Consider the following 22,681-nt stretch of genomic DNA (forward strand, 5'->3'; position numbering starts at 1 on the left):
GTGTGGGGGAGTCCAGAACTAGAGGGCATAGGTTTAGGGTGAGAGGGGAAAGATATAAAAGAGACCTAAGGGACAACTCTTTCACGCAGAAGGTGTTATGTGTATGGAATGAGCTGCCAGAGGAAGTGTTGGAGGCTGGTACAGTTGCAACATTTAAGAGGCATTTGGATGGGTAAATGAATAGGAAGGGTTTGGAGGGATATGGGCCGGGTGCTGGTAGGTGGGACTAGATTGGGTTGGGATATCTGGTTGGCATGGACGGGTTGGACCAAAGGGTCTGTTTCCATGCTGTACATCTCTATGACTCGATTTGAACCAAGGTTGTAATGAGGTCAGGGACTGAGTCGTTCTGATGGAACTGAAGTTGAGTATAGTGAGCAGGTTATAGCTGAGTCAATGCTGTTTGATAGTACAGTCGGTAATACCTTACACCACTTTATGATAAGATGAGTGAGACTAATGGGTTAGTAAGCAAGATTGGATTTGCCCTGCTTTTTGTCTGCAGGACATATCTGGGCAATGTCCCATATTGTCAGGTAGCATTCTGGAACAGCTTATGGCATCAGCAGATTGTCACCTTAGTTTTCAGTTTGCATGGTGCTGGTCCGAGCATGCACTCCTGCACTCTTCTTTGAAGTAGGTTTGATCACTGGCTTAATGGTAATGATAAAGTTGGGTATGTGCTCGGCCATGAAGTTGCAGATTGTGATGGAGTATAATTCTGCTGCTGATGGCATACAGTATCTCATGGATGCCCAGCCACATAACATGGTGTAGAGTATCCTCAGTATAGATAAGTCTGTAGCATTTTGAGTTGTTGGCATTTCAAATTGATAACACTGTTATGCTGGTCCTTCTTAATTCATGTCTCTTGCATTAGAGGATACCTCTTGTGTTGATGGGAAGGGTCAGTTTTGATGGCTTTGCATGCATGACTTTATTTGTCCTTCCCATATATTTGACTGGATGAACATCTCCATATGGGGTCAATAGACTGTAGTTTCTCAGGGTTCTGAATTTACTGCTTTGAAGTCTTCAATATACTGAATTATGTAGACTGTCTTCATTGCGTATTCCGCATTGCAAATTAAACATTGATATCAAAGAGTCTTTCTACTGTACAGTTACCCTGATTCTATTTGTTCTAATCTGTCTTGCTGTGCAGTGATCCATTTTGACATTCTGGAATTTCCTATATCAATAATACGGTGATCAGCACAATTGTGCTTTTCAAAGTATGGCCTCCAGTTTGGTGCAGTAGGGCACCTTAATTGGTAATTATGGTCTGCTATTTGACACACATGATTAATCTCTGGTGTTAGAGTCATAACTTATCAAATTGCTGAATGCCACGTAATAACATACCCAGGCATCTTATCTACAGAGAATATTGTTATATCAGCTTTCTTATACACTTCAAGTTTGAGTTTGATTTATGCTAATTCATGCCTTTTAAGGTCACATTGAATCTTTGAATGCATAATTTGATAGTGTTCACGGAAATGAAGGACTTTCACTATAATGCCATCCTTACATAGGCCCTCTCTTGAAGCCCAACCCATTTGCAAGCGTTAGGTCTTTTAGATTTTGTATGATTAATCTGATTTAATGCAAATTCTTGCAGTGTGAGTCGGAAATACAATTGAATATGTTTTTTAAAAAATTTAAGTACCAAATATTTATTTTTTCAGATGATTAGTTTTGTAATCGAAGTTTTATTTTTATTGGCTATTTGGTATCCATTTGTGACAATTATTGTCTCTGTTTATGCTTAAAATTTGATGTGAATAAATTACCATAAGTCTTTGTAACTCCACTTCAAATGGTGCTAATGTACCTTTCAGAAGGGTTTCTTATTCGGGTGCAGTGGTATGTGCTAAGTAGCAGTTGGAGATGAATTTCTATGTATTGATTTATTGTTGGAACATCTTGGCATTAGCTGCTGAAGAAATAATTTATCGATTAGCTCGAGTAAGTTTGGCTTGTCAGAGGAGTTGGCCATAATCAATTTCTAACTTAATTCCAGGGACAAGTGCTTTGACTGGATGATAGTGGAACTAAAACACTGATAAAGATTTGTGCTTAACTGACTCTGTTTTTTGTACTGTTGTTTATAGATTTGTTGTGAGACTTAAGAATTGGATGAAGAATTATCAGAGAGATTTAATTTAATAAAAATAATGCTAAAGAAAAGAAAAAGTCTATATCACAATAGAGGGAATGTTAGGTGATCCAGCAATTTCAGATTAATTCTTAATTGTGTGTACATATATTTCATGAAATGTGTTTATGGCATGTATTCCATATTCTGTTTTTATACTGGATAGACAGTCAATATCTCATGCATACTCTGTCTCTTTTCTGAAACACGTTAAGTATCACACACAAATGTTGGTCTTATGAAAAAAAAAGCTGTCCAGGGAAGTTCTGCAGTTTGAAATTGTGTTTGTCGCATTTGTCTGTCTGTTGACTGTATCTGATTGCAGTATTTGCTGGTTTGCATTTGCACAAAACCAATCTAAAATGCAGCAAACCTATTTATTAACCAGCATCTATGGGACCAGGATTGCGTTGGTTCATCAAGTATTCCGATTGATCACGAGATCCACATAAACAATGTAAAAACACACACTCAGGAATAGGAATGCAATGCAGGGGGTACATACATCACTGTTGTACATTATTTAAGTGATTTATGCTGTTAATAATGCTATTTGCGTTAACTAAAACTTACTGGCTGAGAGCCTTCTCACTCTCAGGTGACTACTTGGAGATTGTGTAAACTTCTGATATTTGAAGTATATAATTTTTGCCTGTTTTTGATGGTTCTGATTCGACTTTGTTAGAAAAATACAGAGGAACCTCTATTATCTGGCATTCGATTAACCGAATTTCGGATTACCCAACAAGTTCGCACGGTCCCTATGTGTGGCTAACTATGTTCTCAGGCATCAATTATCTGGCACTCGATTAACCGAACAAAATACTCGCCGACCGTAACCTTCGGACAATCAAGATTCCTCTGTAAATAGTTTTGAATCAATACAGATTTGTAACTGTACTTCAGTAACATGCTGGATAACTTCTCTCTATCCTATACATTTTGATTTTGAGGAATGTAACACATTGTGGTCCTGTGCTAACATCTTGACAGGGATTAAGTTCTTCCAACTATATCTGCCAACCTGGTGTAGGTTACGGTTTGTGAGAGGCAGGTGTTACGCTGTCTTTCATGCTCCATTTTTCCTTATTGGTCCAATTTTACTTATTGTTGCCCAGATTCAATGATTTAATATGTTCTGCGCGACTTTATACCTTTTTTAAAGGAAATAATGCTCCAATATTTAAAAATCTACAGTCAACTTGGAACCAGTCTTCATTATTTATTCTTCTCTCTCTCTCTGCTTTATGTTGAGGTCCTACGCAGAGATTACAAAAATATTGCTGACAGACTTACAAAGTTAATGTGGAAATGTTATGGTTAGCACTTGAATTTTTTTAGCTACTCATTTTATAAATAGAGTCTAGCTTTCCTCTTAAACAATTGCATTTTTGAAACTGCACACATTTTGCAGCAGAAGTTTGTGGTGCAGAAAATAGGTTTTGATACTGTCCACGAGAAAAGGTCCATTAACTGTTTATGGTGTTGGTTCTCATTTATATAAAACTTCATTTGTTTTTCTTACCTAATGTTTTATAGTAGCAGTTTCTCTCTCTGCATTTTTGCTTTGGCACTAATAAAATTGTGACATTTCCCATGATCAGTGGATTGAAGTTTTTTTAATGTGCAAGTTGGTGACTTGAGTTTTCAGCAACATGGGAACCTGCAACTGAAGGCAGTTGTTTACATCGATTTAGTGCTTTTCCAAATGTTTAAATAGGCAATTAGATACCATTGTTCACATTCACAATACATCAATACATTGTGCACATAAACATGATATTTAAAAATGTACAGTTTTTTTTCTCTGTATTGTTGGAATCAGGAACACAATGTCTGATGAGCAGGAGAAGGGCAATTTCCATAAAAATTTTAAAAAGTACTTGAGGATGAAATGTTTTGTGGAACTTGAGGGAATGAAGTACTTTTGTGCTCTTTCAAACAACCAGATCTAAGCATGGTGGGCTGATTGACCATTTCCTTCTAAATCTGACCAGATCTATTTCTTTTTTCAGAATCAGCAAAACTCATCTGAAGTGCAAGTAGCAGTGAAAAGATTTAAATGAGTTGAATTGTATTAATTTCACACTTGGTGAATTTGTTATTTGGGTTTATGAAAAGAGCTTCACCTATCAATATTACTGGTTGAAAGGGATAGAATTTTGTGGTTGTGGAAATTATTTTGTTTGTAGCTTTTCAAGGATAGGTTTGTTGATCATATAGTATAACAAAGGTTTTAGTGGTGGAGCGGTAGTGTCCCCTATCTCTGAGCCAGAAAGCCCAGGTTGAAGTCCCACCTGCTGCAAAAGTGTGTCATAACATCTCAACAGGTTGTATAGGAAATGTGTCAAAGTATAAAAATTCTGAAAGTAAAAAGCATGTTTGGAATGTTGCTGCTAATTAAGTTTTGAGTTTATTTTAAATAAAGGTATCTTTAGATTTTTAATTATTTTTCCATATTGTGCCTCTAACTTTTTTTTCTTTAACATTAGGAGTTTTTCTCTTACACGTGCAACCCAGATGTAGACAAAGCTCTGCAGAAGCGGGTGGAAAAATTTAAAGCTCATTTAACCAAGAAGTTCAAATGGGATTTTGATGAAGAACCTGATGATTGTGCTCCTGTGATGGTTGAGTTACCTGAAGGACAACTGGGCTGATTTAGATCAGTTAATAAAACCTTTTGATCCATGAGCCATTTGGTAAATGTCTGTCTTTTATGTTTATCAACTTAAGTATGTAAAGTAGAAACAAGCTTGTTTATGTTTTATAAATTATTGTAAAATATTTACTCTCTATTGACAATATAAATTTGCGTGTGAAAGCACTTTTTATCTGGACATTTTTAATGGAACATGTTGGGATCAATAGATATGTTTATTCTTCACTGTTTTTGTTAAAATTAATTGGTCTATTTACTGATCAAATGAAATACAGTGCTCAAAAACTGATGCTCATTTTTGTTAAACATCCTGTCTCATTAGTTCCTTTTAGCAATCTTTTGGTCCTATTTTAACTCCAAGAATAAGTTACATTGCATTCTGTGCAGTTATCAAACTAGAAGTTGAATGTATTTTATTGTTGCCTCTCAGTTATTCATGAACTGTAAAATAACAATTTTGCTTAATCAGTGGACCATGCAGTTGTTCTTTTTTTCCTCAGCATTGTTCAAAACATTTTGACAAGGCCAAGCAATAATTATGGCATTGCAGTTACTATGTCTTCTCTGTTTTTTATGACCAATTGAGGAAGGGTGATTCAGCTCCCCTCTTTTTAACCCCCACTTGGTTGGTTGCAGCAGATTTTGTTTTTTTAACTTTCTCTCTTGTATCGCACTGCAATTAATACATACTACCATTCAAAATCAATGATTTAATTATGAGATTTTCTTGAATGAAACAAAGATGTGTGTTATTATCTACAAGCCCTGAGGTAAAATAATAAAACACAGCATCAGACATAGATATAAGATTCAAAAAAGGGAGAGATTGTCTGGACTCTCAGGAAGAATGAAGGCTGAATGGTTTAAAGTAATTGGAATCCTTGAGATGTTGCATCTTTAACTTGGGGACAATGTAAAGGTTGCCTTGGATTCTCAGCAGGAACAGAGTCTGTAGGTATCCTTGTGAATGTTCTTGGTGAATGATTGATTGTTTTCTTAAATTCCTTTTTCGCTGGGAGCCATGTTTTGACATGATGCCGAGGAACCAGAAGAGAGAGGGCCTTCCAGATTCCATCATTCCTTTTCTATTCCATTTTACCAAGGTAGACAGGCAGGAGGCTAGAAGAACACAACAAGCCAGGCAGTATCAGGAGGTGCAGAAGTCGATGTTTCGGGTGTAACCCTTCTTCAGTACTTTACCAAGGAGCAGCTTGCTGTACAGTTCAGTGTGTTCAAGTGCAGGAGCAGAGATATCTTGCTACAATTATACAGGGCCTTGGTGAGATCATACCTGGAGTATTATGTGCAGTTTTGGTCACCTCTGAGCAAGGATGTTCTGGTGATGGAGTGCAATTTTATTTGGGACTAAAGGGATCAAAGCATATGCAAAAATTGGGAACGATGTTTGAGTTGGATGATCAGCCAGGTTTGAATGGATTTCTCCTTTTTTCAATGTTTCTATATTCACTAGAATTATGAAGAATGAGAGCAGATCTCACAGAAGCTATAAAATTCTAATAGGACTTGATGGTACACGCAGGAAGAATATTCCTGATGACTGGGGAATCCATAACTAGGGGTCACAGTCTAAGGAAATGGGGCAAACCATTTAGGACTGAGATGAGGAGAAATTTCTTCACCAAGACAGTGGTAAGCCTATGGAATTCTCTGCCACAGAAAATGGTTGAGGCCAAAACATTGTATGTTTTCAAGAAAGAGTTGAATGTAATTCTTAGGGCTAAAGGGAATGGGGGAGAGTGGGAGCAAGATTCTGAGTTTAATGACCAGCCATGATTACATTAAACGGCAGAGCTGCTTCTATTCTGTTTTTCTCAGTGTATGTTCCTGAGTCTTGGTTCATTGTCTTTCAAAGCTGAGTAATTTGCAGGTGAACAATATGTGAAATGATCATACAAGTGTGAATTCAAATAGGACATACAGATCTGAGTTTATTGATACCTGGCTTAATTGCCTGGTTTCAATGTATTTAAATAAAAATGGTAATTTTAGTTCAGCTGACTTCCTGGAATTGTTTTAAGTGATCCAGCAGCCATTTTAAGTCAGTTTTTATTCAATTTTAAGAACACTTTAGTTTGTGTAAGATCTTAGGTACAGCAATCACATGATAAAAGGTGAATATTAATAGTCCATTTTTTTCTGCCACTATCATAACACAGCTTTCACATTGGTCATAGCCGGCATATTTGTTCATTTCTCTTCGGATTCAGTTTTGTATATCTTGATACAGTTGGCAGTTTGTATTAGCCCAGGTGCATGTGTGCTGCATTAACCAAGCTTGAAGCTGTTTTCTCACGTAATCTTCAAATTGCAGTGGTATGGACACTTAGTAAACAGAATTGAAATTGTTAAAAATTCCAACTTCTCATATTGGCCGTCAGTTGAATTAAGAATGAAGCAATTTGCTTTTCAATATTAAATGTCTGGAACAGGTTTGTATCTTTTTCACTCAACAGCACTGATGCTTTATAAAGCATCAGAGGTGTCTGTGAATTTGGCTAGCATGAACATCTTTTTTGTAGTTTCTAAATAGTCTTATTAATGATAGAAGCCTGACAGTGTGGAAGCAAACCAATCAGCCCATTAAGTCCATACCAACAACCCTCCCCAACTGGAGAATATCCCAACCAGACCAACTCCCATACCCTAGCTCTGTAACCCTGCATTTCCCATGGCTAATCCATCTTGCCAGCACATCCCTGAGCACTATGGGTAATTTAACATGGCCAATCCATCTATTTTGCACCTCTTTGCACTGTGAGAGGAAACCTGTGCAGGCATGGCAAAAATGTGTAAACTCCACACACACTGTCACTGGAGGGTGGAATCAAACCCAGGTCCCTAAAACTGTGGTGAAGCAGCACTTAAGGTTCATTCAGAATGCAGCAAAATGTTGACTGAGCCTCTAATGAATATTTACCATTTACTCAGCAAGTTCAGGAGTTCCATCAGAAGCTGTCAGTTTTGAGAAGGATATGTCTTGATGTGTAGGATAGTGAATTTGATTGTAGATTTATCTTTGTGACAGATGTGATGTCTTTAGAATGCAACAGGTAACTTCAGGAACTATGTCTTTCAACCTGCTCGAAAGCTTTTCAATGAGTCCTTCTACAGATAATCCAAGCCTGTGCAACCAGATACCATCTGGACATCATTGCTTCACATATGAACATTTAGAAATTGTACAAAATATAATTCTAAAGTCTGCTTTTTGTTTTAATTGTAATACTTGTATCAATTGCAATTACAGACTAAATTGGCTGTGCCGTTCTAAAAGGGAATTTCAGCTTAGGTAAGGTCGAAAAGCGCACAGAGTCGAAGAGTGTTTTCACACCCTTCACACTTTATTAACCTTGCCTCAGTGATCATAGGATCATGATACTTTGTAAAGCCCAATGATCAGTAATCACATTCATAACAAAACACTGGTCCTCAACTTCTAGTTAACTACAACACCTTGTCTGAGCCCCATCTTCTGTTTTCTTAATATTGGCTCGTGCTTAGTATCTTATCAATCCTTATTATATGTATTTTTATACAGCCTGTTCAGATTTGTTATGACACACTTTGTAATAGGTGCAATTTGAACTGCGATCTCCTGGCCCAGAGGTAGGGATATATCACTCCCAGCTTGTCTCTGTACCCTGTTAGCTAAAATCCTGTTTTTGTCTATCTGATTGGTCAACAATTGCTTAACTGTTTTTCGATGATGGTACGGGGAATGTGGTTTAGTCAATGGTCATTCAGGGTGTTGGAAGGGCTCCAGATTTGTGCTTCCTTGATTTTTATTTAACAACAGTGATCCATTAACAGGATTGATATGTCCTTGTCCTGTTTTCCAACCGTTTGGCTCTCCATGTTTACAGTGTTTAATGATTAAAAGGCTAACAGCCTCCTGAGGTCATCCAGACTCCAGCACCTTGTAGACAAAGAATCTTTACATGGTCTGAAATGATCCTTATCATTGCTTCTGTACGTGTTATGACTTGTACATAAATATAGCTAATATTCAGTTGAGCTTACCAACCATGCTTCACAGCTTTATTGCATTCGAAATGCAATTTACTAAAAACATAAGGAAGTTGTAATAGTAAAAGAAAAAAAAATCTGAACCCTACAATTTCAGTTTTGGTCTTTCACGGGTTTCATTTGGCACGGCTTGCTGCGCTGCAGAAGTATGCAAACAGGACAACATGAGGTTTGTTACTGAGAAGAATGTATTGCCAGTGCTTAATATTCTTTGAACTTTGCCTGCATTAGGGGATGGTCACAGATTACTACAGACAGAATTTCTGGTTAATGAGTAATCCTGGTGAATTTAATTAATGATTTCTTAATTTTCTCCTGTGGGGAAAAGCTTTCAGATTATATAGCCGTTTACAATTTAAGCTCAGAAATCTCTTAGTAGTTACTTTGCTCGGCTGAGATCTGTTGCAGCTTGAGGAAATAGGCCGTTGAAGCTATTCATTTCGGCCGGGGGTGTTTTAAGTGAATCATGGCACGTCTGTTTATGTATATGTCAGTCATTACTCTGAGAGTGGTGATGGAAATGACCAGCAATATAAAGCCATGAGCATAAGTTGTATGACAAGAAACTGATGTGCATTTGCAATTTGTTTTATTCAATTCAAATATCCTCTTGTTTATGTTTGTTACAACATCTAAACTTGGTAGATAAACTATTCCATTGATTTTTTTTCCCCAAGTTGTTCTTTTCCATGCAGCCATAAAGCCTGCAGTAAGTAGTGGTAAAGATTTATTTCCCTCATGCTTTTCATTAAATTTCTGGATGCCCCATAAGCCAACCTCACCTCATAATTAAGGGCTGTGGGGAGAATGCGGGTAAGTGGAGTTGAAATGCCCATCAGCCATGATTGAATGGCGGAGTGGACTCGATGGGCCGAATGGCCTTACTTCCGCTCCTATGTCTTATGGTCTTATAACTTTGTTTGGTCACTGTATTTATGAAAATGTATGGGAAAAGCATCCTTTAGTAGAATTTTTCACCATTTACTAACTTGCCTTGTACTAGACCACCACATCCCAAAAAGAAGAAAATAGAGATTTGCAGCTAATTCAAGAGTCTGTTTTAAAAAAAGCCAAGTCCCACGGGAGAATTGGAAAGCTTTGAGTCCTAAATCCATTAACTCTATTTCAGAATAATTTACCAGTACCTTCCATATTAAGAAATCTCTTTTATTTCCAGAAATCCATCTAATGCTTAATGAACATATTGTAAAAATCAGTTTTCATTACCTCCTATTGTTGACACATTGCCTGTGTAAAGTAAAAGTGACAGATATACAATTTAATTCCCAGCTCCCTTGATTTCAAGATTTGCTTCCTAGTTTAAATAGCCTCCGCTACCTCTCAGCTGCTGTCTTCTTGTCCAAATCTTTCACTTTAGAGACCTTAATCAGATGCCCTTGTATTCTGTTTTTCTAGCAAGTCCAGGTCCAAGGTGTCACCAGGGTCTGTCTACGATAAATGTACATAAAATCTTTGTGGCCACAATTCTCGTGGTTATTAATAATAATAATAAATACTCTAAACTTGAAAACAAATGTATTAAGAGTCTGTAATTATATCATGGTAACCAACTGGGTAGTTGTCTGATTTCATGTTCTTCCATATTTTACTGGGGCTACTAAACACAGTGTGATTGTGCTGGATGCCAAGATTCTCTGAGAATGTTACATTCAGGATACTTTAGGTTCCAAGAATGTTCTTCAGAATGTTCAATAGGCTAGTGATAGAGGGGCTGAGTGCAAGGTTACTTAGGGCATTTCTGGGGCCACAAAAGAATATAAATGTTACAGTTGGTTGGAGGCCAAGAGAGATGCGATCTCCATGTTATGAGTGCTGCAGTCAGCTGTACAGTTGGGAAGGCATGATTCTGCGTAGGGATCTCAGTGAGGAGTGACGAGCAGCTGGCTGGTCCTGCGCTATTAAAACCAAGAAGAACCTCTTAAGATACAACAATAATTGTGGGAGAAGCTCAGCAGGTCTGGCAGCATTTGCAAAGAGAAAACAATATTTTGAGTTTCCTGTTTTTGTGTGTTTGCATTGATAGTTCTATTTATTTTAGAAGTTCTAAGAGTTAGTTGACAAGTAGTTATTGGAATCAGGGCTCAGATCCTTATGTGTTGAGGAAATGGGAACGTTGCTGGCATGTCGAGAGTATGGTGCTGGATCAGGAGAATTGACGTTTTGGGCAAAAGCCCTTCATCAGGAATGAGGCAGGGAGTCTCTGGGTTGGAGAAGTAAATGGGAGGTGGGTGGGGCTGGGGAAGGTAGCGGAGAGTGCGATAGGTGGATGGAGGTGGGGGTAATGTTGATAGGTCGGAGAGGAGGGTGGAGTGGATGGGTGGGAAGGAAGATGTACAGGTAGGGCAGATCATGAGGACGGTGCCGAGTTGGAAGGTTGGAACTGGGGTAAGGTGGGGGAGGGGAATGGGAAAACTGGTGAAATCCACATTGATCCCATGTGGTTGGAGGGTCTCAAGGCAGAATATGAGGCGTTGTTCCTCCAGGCGTCGGGTGGTAATGGTTTGGTGATGGAGGAGGCCCAGGACCTGCATATCCTTGGCGGAGTGGGAGGGGGAATTGAAGTGTTCAGCCACGGGGCAGTGGGATTGGTTGGTGCGGGTGTCCCAGAGATGTTGTCTAAAATGATCCGCAAGAAGGCATCCTTTCTCCGCAATGTAGAGGAGACCACACTGGTTGCAACGAATACAGTGAATGACATGTGCTAGTGCAGGCAAAACTTTGATGGATGTGGAAGGCTCCTTTGGGGCCTTGGATGGAGGTGAGGGAGGAGGTGTGGGCACAGGTTTTGTAATTCCTGCAGTGGCAGGGGAGGGTGGGTTAGTAGGGGGCATGGACCTGACAAGGGAGTTGTGGAGGGAATGTCTCTGCAGAAGGCAGATAAGGATGTGGAGGGAAATATGTGGTGGGGTCCGTTTGTAGGTGGTGGAAATGGAGGATGATGTGATGTACATGGAGGTTGGCGGGGTGGAAGGTGAGGACCAGGGGCGTTCTGTCCTTGTTGTGGTTGGAGGGTGGGGTTCGAGGGCAGAGGTGTGGGAAGTGGATGAGATGCGCTGGAGGGAATTCTGTCAACCATGTAGGAGGGGAAATTGCCATCTATAAAGAAGGAGGCCATCTGGTGTGTTCTATGGTGGAAGTGGTGACTGGCATGTGTCTTAGCAAACTATAAGGGTCTCAAGAAACCTATAAGCAGTAGTACTTTAATACAGCTGAGAGGTAGGGTTGAAAATCTCTCGAGCAATATTTGCAAAATACTACTGAGCAAGATTGGATCTGTTAATAATTAGGAATTTGAATTTCATTTTAAAGTTACTGTTCTCCACCGTGATCATAACAACTTATAAATTGTGTTGTGTTTTGGTGGAAACACTTGCTAATTTGTAGAATTGTTCAACTCCAAAATAAAAAAGCTCCTAAAATATATTGAGGCAATTTGTTCAAACGACATTTCTCTCGCCATTTAAACAAAATCAGTAGAGAAATAAAATTATTTTATGAATCACAAGACCTAATTTAACACATTGTATAAACTGAATAGCACTTGCGTCAAGGTTAATTCATTTGGGCATTTATTTTGAAAAAAGTGAAGTAATGTTTTTCAGCAATAAAAAGCACCATATGGTCGAAGAAGAATCATATCGGACTCTCAATGTTAGCCCCGTTTCTCCATCCAACAGATGCTGCCAGATCTGCGACTAAAATTCTCTTTTTGTTTCCTGTGTGCTGTTCGTTCTTCCATGACTGGAGATTTACTTCCAGTTCTGATGAAAAAGTGAATGGAATGGGATGATTTAGCTGAAGTTTCTTTTATTGTTGACTCTGATCTTGGTTGGATAAGCATTCAGGCTTTTGATTGACAACTTTTGCAATGGTACCGCTAGGGAAGGCAATTTGGTTGGCAGTTGCGAGCCAGAAACTATGTTCAGTCACTGCATAGCAGCTTATCACTGTGCTGCTTTGCCTTATATTCCCATTTTCATAAAAGTCCATAGTGTTTATATAAAACAAACAAAATTCTAGAAATTTAAAGAATTGTTTTACAGGCCCTGGCCTCTTAAAACATAAAAGTAATTTGAAAACAAATTTTCTAATACATGTGAAGCAACATTTCTGTAGGAATCGGGTATAACTTGAATTTCTATTTGACAACTTTTTCCACACTTTTCTTTAACTTGCATTTTATTGATGCTGCAACCAGTGAGTCTTCGTCTCTGGCAGTGTCTGATTGCAGGGTAGCACTTGACCAGCATTTGCTGCAGCTGAAGTTAGTATTTGTACCTCAGCACATTGGAGCGAAAAGACTTTCTGTTGCCTGGGCAAAGTGTTAACGAAGTTGGAGCTGTCACTTCCACATCAATAGTAGCTTGAACATGTTCATATTTTAATAACTCCATCAGAAATGAAAATAGTGATTGATCTGAAATGGGGAATTCTATAATTTAAAAACTTGCTTTGTTAAAGGTTAGGTACATGCTGTCTTATGAACATGCCAAACCGGAATAGGGTAGACTTGGTCAGCACACCTGAAGTGCAATGGGATAGCCTCGTTCTGGGAGAACCACCTTATTGATCGTGGTATCTCCCCTGCCAGGTAAGTCATTTAATGAAATCATTGTTGATCTTATTGCAGCCTCAAATCTATATTGCCTCCTACTCAATAACCATTCAATCCCTTTCCTAACAAGAATCTATCCCTCTCTGACATAAAAATATTCAAGAATTATACTTCCACCATCTTTTCAGGGTGAGTGCACCAAAGGTTAATGGCCCTCTGAGGGAGAACTTGTTCCCTTAACTCTGTTTTAAATAGGTGACCATAGATTTTTTAACAGGGACCCCAGATTTAAATTCTCCTACTAAAGGAAACATGTTCTCAGCATCTACCCTTATAAATGCAATCAGAATTTTATATGTTTCAGTCAAATCCGCTGTTACTCTTATAAACTCCAGCAGATGTGAGCCTTACCTGTCCAAATTCATCACATAAGAGAGCAATCCTTCTCTCCACCAATTCAATGAATTAGTCTGGTAGAACCTGTTTGAACCACGTCCAGCAGAATTGCATTCTTCCTAAAAGAAGATGGTTAATACTGTACACAGAACTCAAGATGCAGTCACATGAGTGCCCTGTATAACTGAAGCATGAAGTCCCTACTTCAGTATTTAATTTTCCTCATGTTAGCATTCTAATTACTTGCTGTACCTGCATACTAACCCTTTGTAATTCCTGCAGGAGGATCCCCAATTCCTATTGTATCTCAGGACTCTACAATCTCTTACCAAATTAGGTAATATGTTTTTTTTATTCTTCTTGTCAAAATAGATAATTTTCCATTTTCGCACATTATGTTCTATTTCCCACATCTTTACCTACTCACTTAACTTTTCTGTGTCTTTGCATAATTTCTGACTATCCCATTGACAACTTACCTACCTATCTTTGTATTATCTATATTTGGAACCTCAACTAAGATGAAGGGACAGAAGTTACCTAAACAAATTGAAACTGTTGCGGTCCCAGCACAAATCCCTGCAACACATCACTCATTTCATCTTGCCAATGTGAAAATAGCAATTTATGCCTACTTTCTGCTTCCTATTAGCCAGCCAACCTTATATTCATGCCAGTATATTACCCCATATACAATTTTCTTCAAAAACCTTTAATGTGTCTCCTGGAAATCCATCCATATAGCCCATCCATCGATTCCCACAGCACCCACAACCACCTCAGAGAAGTCAACTTAAATTGGTCAAATTTAAGTTCCCATTCATAAAACCAAGTTATCACTGCTTGGTTACCTCAAACTTTTCAAAGTGCCCTGTTACTTTATAATAGCTTTTAACATTTTCCTTTTGACAAACATTAAGCAAGTGGCCTGTAGTTTCTTGCTTTCTGTCTCCCTCCCCCTTTGACTAAAGAAGGGATATTCACTACTTTCCATGTGGGACATCTCTGAATTTTGAAAATTAAAACGAATGCATTAACTGTCTCACCAGTCACTTCTTCAGGCACTATTTTAAGATTGACACCTAAGCATTTGCCAAGACTACATTCTGACAAGTTAGCATTTGTGTGAGAATTTCTTGCAGTGATATGTTGGCAGTTTCTCTCAATTTTAGAGAATAACTTAATTTTTTTTCAGTGCCTTTTCATGCAGTTTATTATGTTGCTAATTCATTGACCTGAATGTACACCCAATTACTTCATGACACAGCTTGCAGCAAAGTGGCTTTATGCATTTATTCTCATGAAATGTTGTAATCATGATGCTTAAAGTACTGATAAATATATGCTAATTAATTCTAATTTGTGTGCTCACTTTATAATTAATAAATGTGCAGAAGCACACCCGCGCGCGCGCGCACAAAGTTCCTGGATACAGCCTCATTATATGAAAGGGAAATAAGAACAACAACAGATGCAGGCATACTGATTCCCTACAGTGAAGAAGGCAAAACTGTCATATCAAGCTAATTCCCATATCAGTGTGGCACAAATGAGAACAAGGGAGAAATCTAACGCATGTTTTTCTTTTGCTTTTGCTGTGTATGTTGAACCCGACAGTTTTTTTAAACTAGTGGGACTTGGGTGTTGCTAGCTAGCCGATATTTTATTGCCTCTCCCTACTTATCCTTGCGAAGGCGGCGGTGAGCTGCCTTCTTGAACCGCTGCAGTCCACTTGCTGTAGGTTGATTCACAATGCCTTTATGGAGTGAATTCCAGTTGTTTTGACTCAGTGACAATGAAGGAATGAATACATACTTTCAAGTAGGAGTAGTGAGTGGCTCGGAGGAGTTGCTGTTCCCATGTATTTGCTGCCCTTGACCTTCTATATGGAAGTGGTCATGGGTTTGGAAGGAGCTGTCTAAAGATTTTGGTGAATTTCTGCAATGCATCTAGTAAATAGAATACTCCTGCGACTGAGCATTGGTGGTGGAGGAATTGGATGCTTGTGGATGTGGTGCCACACTAGTGTGCTGCTTTGTCCTGGATGATGTTGAGCTTCTTGAGTGTTGTTGGGGCTGCACCCATCCAGTCAAGTGGGGAGTATTGCATCATATTCCTGACTTGTGCCTTGTAGATGGTGAATATGTTTCGGGGAGTCAGGACGCGTGCTATTTCCCACTGTTTGCCTAGCCTCTGATTTGTTCTTGTAGCCACTGTGTTTATGTAATGGATCCAGTTGAGTTTGGGGTCAATGGTAACCCCAAGGATGTTGACAGTGGACGATTCTATCATGGTAACACTATTGAATGTCAAAGGGTGATGATTAGATTGTTTTTTTTGGAGATGGTCATTGCCTGGCATTTGTATGGTGCGAATGTTATTTGCTAGTTTTCATCCCAAGCCTGAATATTGTCCAAATAGTGTTGCATTTGAACATTGACTGCTTCAGTATCTGAGGAGTCATGATTGTCATATTTGTGAAGCTGCTTCCTCCTGTTAGCTGCCAACCTCCCTTCATGTTTGGATATGGCAGGTCTGCAGAGCTATGATGCAATGTGTTCTGTGGGACTGAGTAGCTCTGCCTTTCACCTGCTGCTTCAGCTATTTAGCATATAAGTCATCCTGCTTTTTACCTTCACCAGATTGATACTTCACTTTTAACTACTGCTTGTGCTATTCCTGGCTTGCAGCAAATGCATCTATCCAAGACCACTCCAATTACCTCAATAGGAGTGTTCACTGCACTACATTATAGAGGGTATATTGAAGATGCCCTCCATCATCACGTGTGGATCAATCCTTATGCTAAATAGGATTGATTTTGAACAGATCTAACAAGTGAGGCATTGTAGGCAATCAATGGGCACAGAATGCAGTTATTCATTCATGGGATGTGGGTATTGCTGGCTGGGATAGTATTTAATGCTCATTCCCAATTACTCTTCATCTAAGCAGTTTGCTAGGCCATCTCCTAGATGAGATTGGAACCCATGCCTTCATAACATGAGCCTGGAGTTCTAATTTATTAGCCCAGTAACATTGCCACTATACCAGTACATTCTGGTAATGCTTAGCTTGGGTTCTGCCAGGCTGGCTATGATCCTAATGTCTTTACAGCCTTAACATGGAGAAGAGGGCTAAGTTCCAGAGGTAATTTGAGACTGACTGTCTTGACCATAAATGACATCAAAGAGGCCTAGCAAAGTTGGAGTCAATGGGAGTTGGGGAAAACTCTCAGTTAGAGTCTGAGCTAGCAGAAAAGGAAACTGGTTGGGCTTGTTGAGGTTAGTCATCTCAGCTCCAGGGCTGCAGGTGATCTTCAGGGTATTTTACAGGCTCAACCATCTTCAGCCGTTTCAGTAATGACCTTCCCTCCATCATGAAGTCAGAAATGGGGATATTTGCCTATGGTCACATATTTCCAGCATCATTTTGACACCTCAAAACTGAAGATTCGGCGCATTTTTAGCAAGACCTGGCTTGGGCTATATATTTCAATTAACATTCATATCATACAAGTACCAGGCAATGACCATTGCCAACAAGAGTGAATCTAACCAGTACTTGTTGACATTCAATAGCATCACCATTATTGAATCCTTGAATTTCAACATCCTCGAGGTTATCTTTGACAAGAGACTGAACTGGACCAGCATATAAATATGAATAATAATAAATTAATAAAAGTAAAGAAGCTGTGGTCTTACCAGACCATAGGGCTGCTGTCTGCTTAGAAAGAGAAGACTGGTACTGGTTTACCATGAGGATCACCATGCCTCTCGTGAGGGGAGATGTTGAGAAGGAGTGTCTTTCATGATAACTTCAGTTGGCGTGGAATTAAACCTACACTATTGGCATCATTTTGAATTGCAAAGCAGCCATTGAAGCTAACCAACTCCCTGTACACTAATGTAATAATGTCAGGATGCTGAAGATTCTTGTGGTATAGTGGTGGTTTCCCAATCTCTAAGCCAGAAGTCCAGGTTCAAGTCGCACTTGCTCTTGAAGCTTGCCTGAACAGGGTGATTAAAATTTTATATACACTGTGGTTATAAGGGCAGGTTAGAAGCTAGAGATTCAGTAAGTAACCCTGTTTTTGTCTCTTCATTATCTGTCTACTATTTACAAAGCACAGGTCAGGAGTGTGGTGGAATATTTTCCACTTACCTGGATGGGTGTAGCTCTTACAACATTCAAGAAGCTTGTCACTGTCCAGAATAAAATCAGTTCACTTGATTGGCAACCCATCTATCACCTTTAACATTCAATCCTTTCACTCGTGACAGCAATGTGTATCCCATTCAAAAAATGCACTGGAGGAACCCATGAAGGTTCTGCCTCCAGCACCTTTCACAGCAATGACCTTTACCACCGAGAAAGACAAAGGAAGTAAATATGTGGGAACACCAATATGTGCACCATTCCCCTCCACGGAGTATGAAATCCTGACCGAATTATTGCATGATTGCAATTTTTGAATTATTGGTGAAAGAGTTGAATCCTTCATGATCACTAGGTCAGATTCCTGGTATGCCTTTCCTATCACCACTCCGGCTGGCACTACATCCAAAGACTACAACTATTTAAGAATTCACCTCATGATCACCTATTTCAGGATAATTAAGAATGGGCAATAAGTGCAGACCCTGCCAGTGATACCCATGTCCCAATGAATAATCTTAATTCTGTGTAATATTTCTCATCTACAAAATCTTACATTGAGTTGTCAGTTTTTTTTTGCAATGCTTTTATGATCATTTTTTCTATGTTCCTGAAATTCTAATTGGAAACACTGCAGCTTTGCTTATGCCCCAGTGGTGGTGCTGTAGCTCTTCAGGTTTCTGTCTATTATCCCTCAACATGCACTGCAGAAAAATTCTATGCTCCAATCAACTCTTATTGTCTCCCTGGCTGGCGTAAGTTATGCTACTAAATATCAGAGCGCAGCATTATATCAAAATTAGGCCATTGTTAGGAAGGTTGAATGCTGTCTGCACACAATAATCCAAAACACTTCTGCTGGCTTGGCCTGTATCCCTATTCAATACAGCTGGTCTCAACAACTTCACATATTAAAAGTTTTGCCCAGAGTCTGTACTCTCTATGAATGCTACATTTATTTCTTGGACTTTTTCAGCCATCACGTATCATAAGAACTCCCCTGACTCATGAATACTTCAAGTTACTACTGCACAGAAGGACTCTATTTGGCCCATCAAATCTGTGCAGGTACTGTAAACAGCAATCCAGTCAATCCCATTCACAAGCTCTATCCATATAACCCTGCCAGTTTATTATCCTTGGCTTGTTCAATTTCCTTTTGAAATCATTAAACATCTTGAGCCCAAACAATTGCCGAATTGATAAGCAGATGGTAAATGAGATGTCTCATCCAGTCAAGACATTTAAAGACAGCCAGGGTGCAAGTGCTAAAGTTGCAGAGATTAAGGGAGTGCATTTAAATGTGGCCTGCAGAGTCCTTCTCACCATAATTAACAGACTCGGAAAGATCTCCAAACAGGAAGACAAATTGCCTCAGGAAGAGAAGGATGCTGCATTCTTTCTGTCTGAGACAGAGATCAGGCGAACCAAATCTCCTCCCACAGAGGCAAGATGAGAATGAGGAAGACAACTCACTTGGTTGAAAAGATGCAGTGGTGTATGGCAGAGGTGAGACCTGAGGGCAATAGAATTGCAAGAGATATGGGATTACAATCCATTCCTTCCCAAAGCCAAGCGACAAGAAAAGTTATCTTCCCTGGTCTGAACACCTTAGCAACTGTCACCAGTATAATTTATGTGTAAAACCCCCTAAATTAACACACAATATCTTAAGATATCAGATCAAAGGTTGTGCATTAATTCATCACATTTGCTCCACCATTCAATGAGATCGTGGCTGATCAGATAATCCTTAACTCTGCTTTCCTGCCTTTTCCCCATGACCCTTGATGCCTCTCCAGTCACACTAATGAATAGTGTCACAAGGACATTAGTCTCAGTTCTGTTGAGGTGCAACCCGTCCCATTTGAGTAGGCACCTCTGTTACAGAACCAATACCAATGTCATCCCTCCTGTACTATCCCTCAAGCCAAGCTACTTGCTAATATTATTCTTTCTCATGCTTGACACTAGGAGTAATCTTGAGATTACCTCTTTCGATGTATTTTCTTTAAATTTCTCTCTATCTTCTGAAAGCCTGACCATATGACCACAATAACTGACTATTCTGTGTCGTCAGTACTAATGTAAGTCTTAACTCCATACCTTTTCTTCTGGTGTAATAATTTCTCTAAGTCAATTCCTACAGTTTTCACAAATTCTCTGCCTAAGTAAAAAGGATAGGAGAATGTTGAAGAATAATTCATAGTAACAATTTGAAATTTAAATGGAGCTAAGACATAGTTTAAACATACAGGCAGAACCTGCTTTATTTTGATGCCTCAATTCCATTTATTTCTTCTGTTGCAGTGTTACTAGGTATATTTTTCCTGTGTTACCAGATTTATTTTTTTCTAAGTGCTTGTTGCCTCATTCAATAGACTCACTCTCTGGCAAATAAAACATTTGTAATATTGCAATTATTATGGAGCTGCTTTCAAGATCTGGTGAGATTTAGCATGTGCTGTAGGTATGCACTTGGGAGTTCCCACATGAGTAAATCGTATAATCCTGTCAGACGAATAAATGATTGCATAGGGTGCATACGTTTGTGCTATGCGAGCAAATAAGGTTTTCAAGTTCTATGATTAAAATATATAATAATAATTTCTATGTGTCCCTTCATCTTGTGATCATATATCGTGTCACATATATAATGATTCACAATTAATTCTGGCATTGGAGGGATATTAAAGCTGAGGCATGTTAGATTGCTGAGATTAGAAAAATTGATAGCATCATGATTTCTGAAACCTTAAGGTACACTAAATATGTATAGGCATGTATGTGCTGACTTCAACTAGCCTTTGAAAATAATTGGCTTCTTGTTGCAGGATCAAATATTAGCCATTATTAATTTCTTACTGAAACCCATGTTAGATTGTTTCCATACAAGGTTTATTATTATAACTTATTGTTTTATAAATTGGGGGAAAATGACAGATTTGCTGGTACTACTTAGTTGTGGAAGTTCATGTAAGTAGTGTAAAGCTCTTTGATTCATTATCTGAATGCAGAAGATTGTTAAATCCTTGCTGGTTGCATTTTTGTTGTTGTAAAGTATGTTATTGGTTCAAGGCAGTGGTCAACTCTGTAAGCATTTTACACTTCTGTTCTTTTCTCCAAGCATGAACCAGATTAAGCGTTTTTTCTTTCCAAACCATTGTGAATAGATCAGACTTTTTTTTTGCTATGTCCTCTAACAAAACTATTAGAATTTTATTATTGTCCATTTCAGTGAACACTTTTTGTTGAACACATGCTGCAAATGTATTGTCATGATGTTAAGATTGGAGATGAGAAAGCAGTTCTTCTCATGTCTCACAGCAGAGGGAAAGTGTGGAAGTAACTCCCGGAGAAGCTTGTTGAATCAACTTTAGATGGCATTTTTGAAAGGTAGCTGGTCATTAGATGATGAAAGCAGGATTGAAACTAATAGATTTACTTCTGTATTAAGGTTAGGAGTTAAATCATTTTCCCTAAAAGCAAGGGTTTTTCAAGTAATGTGTGAGAAAGTCACAACATAATAATGACACATGGAATTGCCATCATGGCCTGAATAGCCTTTTTCAGTGTTTGTTTTTGGTTTTTAATGAACATTAGACAAAGCTAGGGATATATAACAAATTATGCCTGCCAATGTGTTGTGAAAGAATCTCTCCCGGGGAGTGAATTTTTAAACACTTATGATTTTGTCAATAACAGCAGAACAGAGAGTGGTAATTTTGGAACTTGCGTCGATGGTCTACATGCTTAACAAGTTCTGCTCATACCAAATTGGGGCAATCAGAGTGTAAAATATTTGACTTAGCTAAACTGTTCTTGAAAACACAAATAGCTTATCTATAAATGTAGAATAACGTTTGATTGAAAAGTTCAGATTGAAGTATGTTTTGTTTATGCTGTATGACTAGCCATTGCTGAAATCCAAACTATTTCAAGAGTAGGTGCAAATTGCTGCAAATGCTAGAATCTGAACTGAAAACAAAAAAAAAAGTGCTGGAGGTTCCAATCACTCGGGATGGAGAGATAAATGTGAGGGCATTTCACCCCCGAGGCTCGCAGCCTTATTCCTGATGAACGGCTTTTGCCCAAAATTTCGATTTTCCTGCTCCTCGGATGCTGCTTGACCTGCTGTGCTTCTCCAGCACCACTCTAATTTTGATTCTGATCTCCAGCATCTGCAGTACTTACTTTCGCCTATATAGATAAGCTTAGTGAGCTGACTCTATTCACTTCACTGAGTAGAGTTAATCAAGTTTTTTTTAGAAATGAAGGGATAGAACTGTATTTACATGACCAACCTCATTTCAGTGAATTAGATTCAAGACAACCAGAGCAAGCCATATAAGGACTGAATTAGAATGGTTAACAGATTGTTCTTCTCATCCCAGGGAATAACCAATTGTAGGACAGATTGCTAAATTGCTCAGTGAATACGGTGTGTACAGTGTGTACCTTCAAGAGAGAATTGTCTGTTTCTGGCTGGGGAATACCTTACTTTGTACAAGAGGTTGGAAACCTGCAATGTAAGTCAGCATTAATATTATTGCTTGGACTAATTCTGATCACCTCAAGGGTTTGGAGTAGAGTTTTCCACATAATTGATTAGATTTCTTATTTTTTTTTATGGTTCTCTCAGATTAAATTCATCTAAATGGGCAGAGCGTATTTCTATTAT

The 22,681-nt window shown here is 38.7% G+C and overlaps 1 protein-coding gene and 1 pseudogene across 3 annotated transcripts in view; one reads left to right on the top strand and one right to left on the bottom strand.

Moving 5' to 3' along the window:
- Positions 1-5,409, top strand: part of aar2 (AAR2 splicing factor) — an 18,653-nt gene extending 13,244 nt beyond the window's left edge. For all 3 annotated transcript variants that reach the window (XM_043710583.1, XM_043710585.1, XM_043710584.1), the window contains exon 4: positions 4,654-5,409. In XM_043710583.1, the coding sequence (XP_043566518.1) occupies positions 4,654-4,818 (165 nt within the window). In that variant the 3' untranslated portion in view covers positions 4,819-5,409. The remainder of the gene's footprint in view (positions 1-4,653) is intronic.
- A 7,947-nt stretch (positions 5,410-13,356) lies between these two features.
- On the bottom strand, positions 13,357-13,487 carry LOC122560350 (annotated as a pseudogene).
- Positions 13,488-22,681: the final 9,194 nt, after the last annotated feature.

Source organism: Chiloscyllium plagiosum, chromosome 20 (assembly GCF_004010195.1).
Source record: "Chiloscyllium plagiosum isolate BGI_BamShark_2017 chromosome 20, ASM401019v2, whole genome shotgun sequence".
NCBI lineage: Eukaryota > Metazoa > Chordata > Chondrichthyes > Orectolobiformes > Hemiscylliidae > Chiloscyllium > Chiloscyllium plagiosum.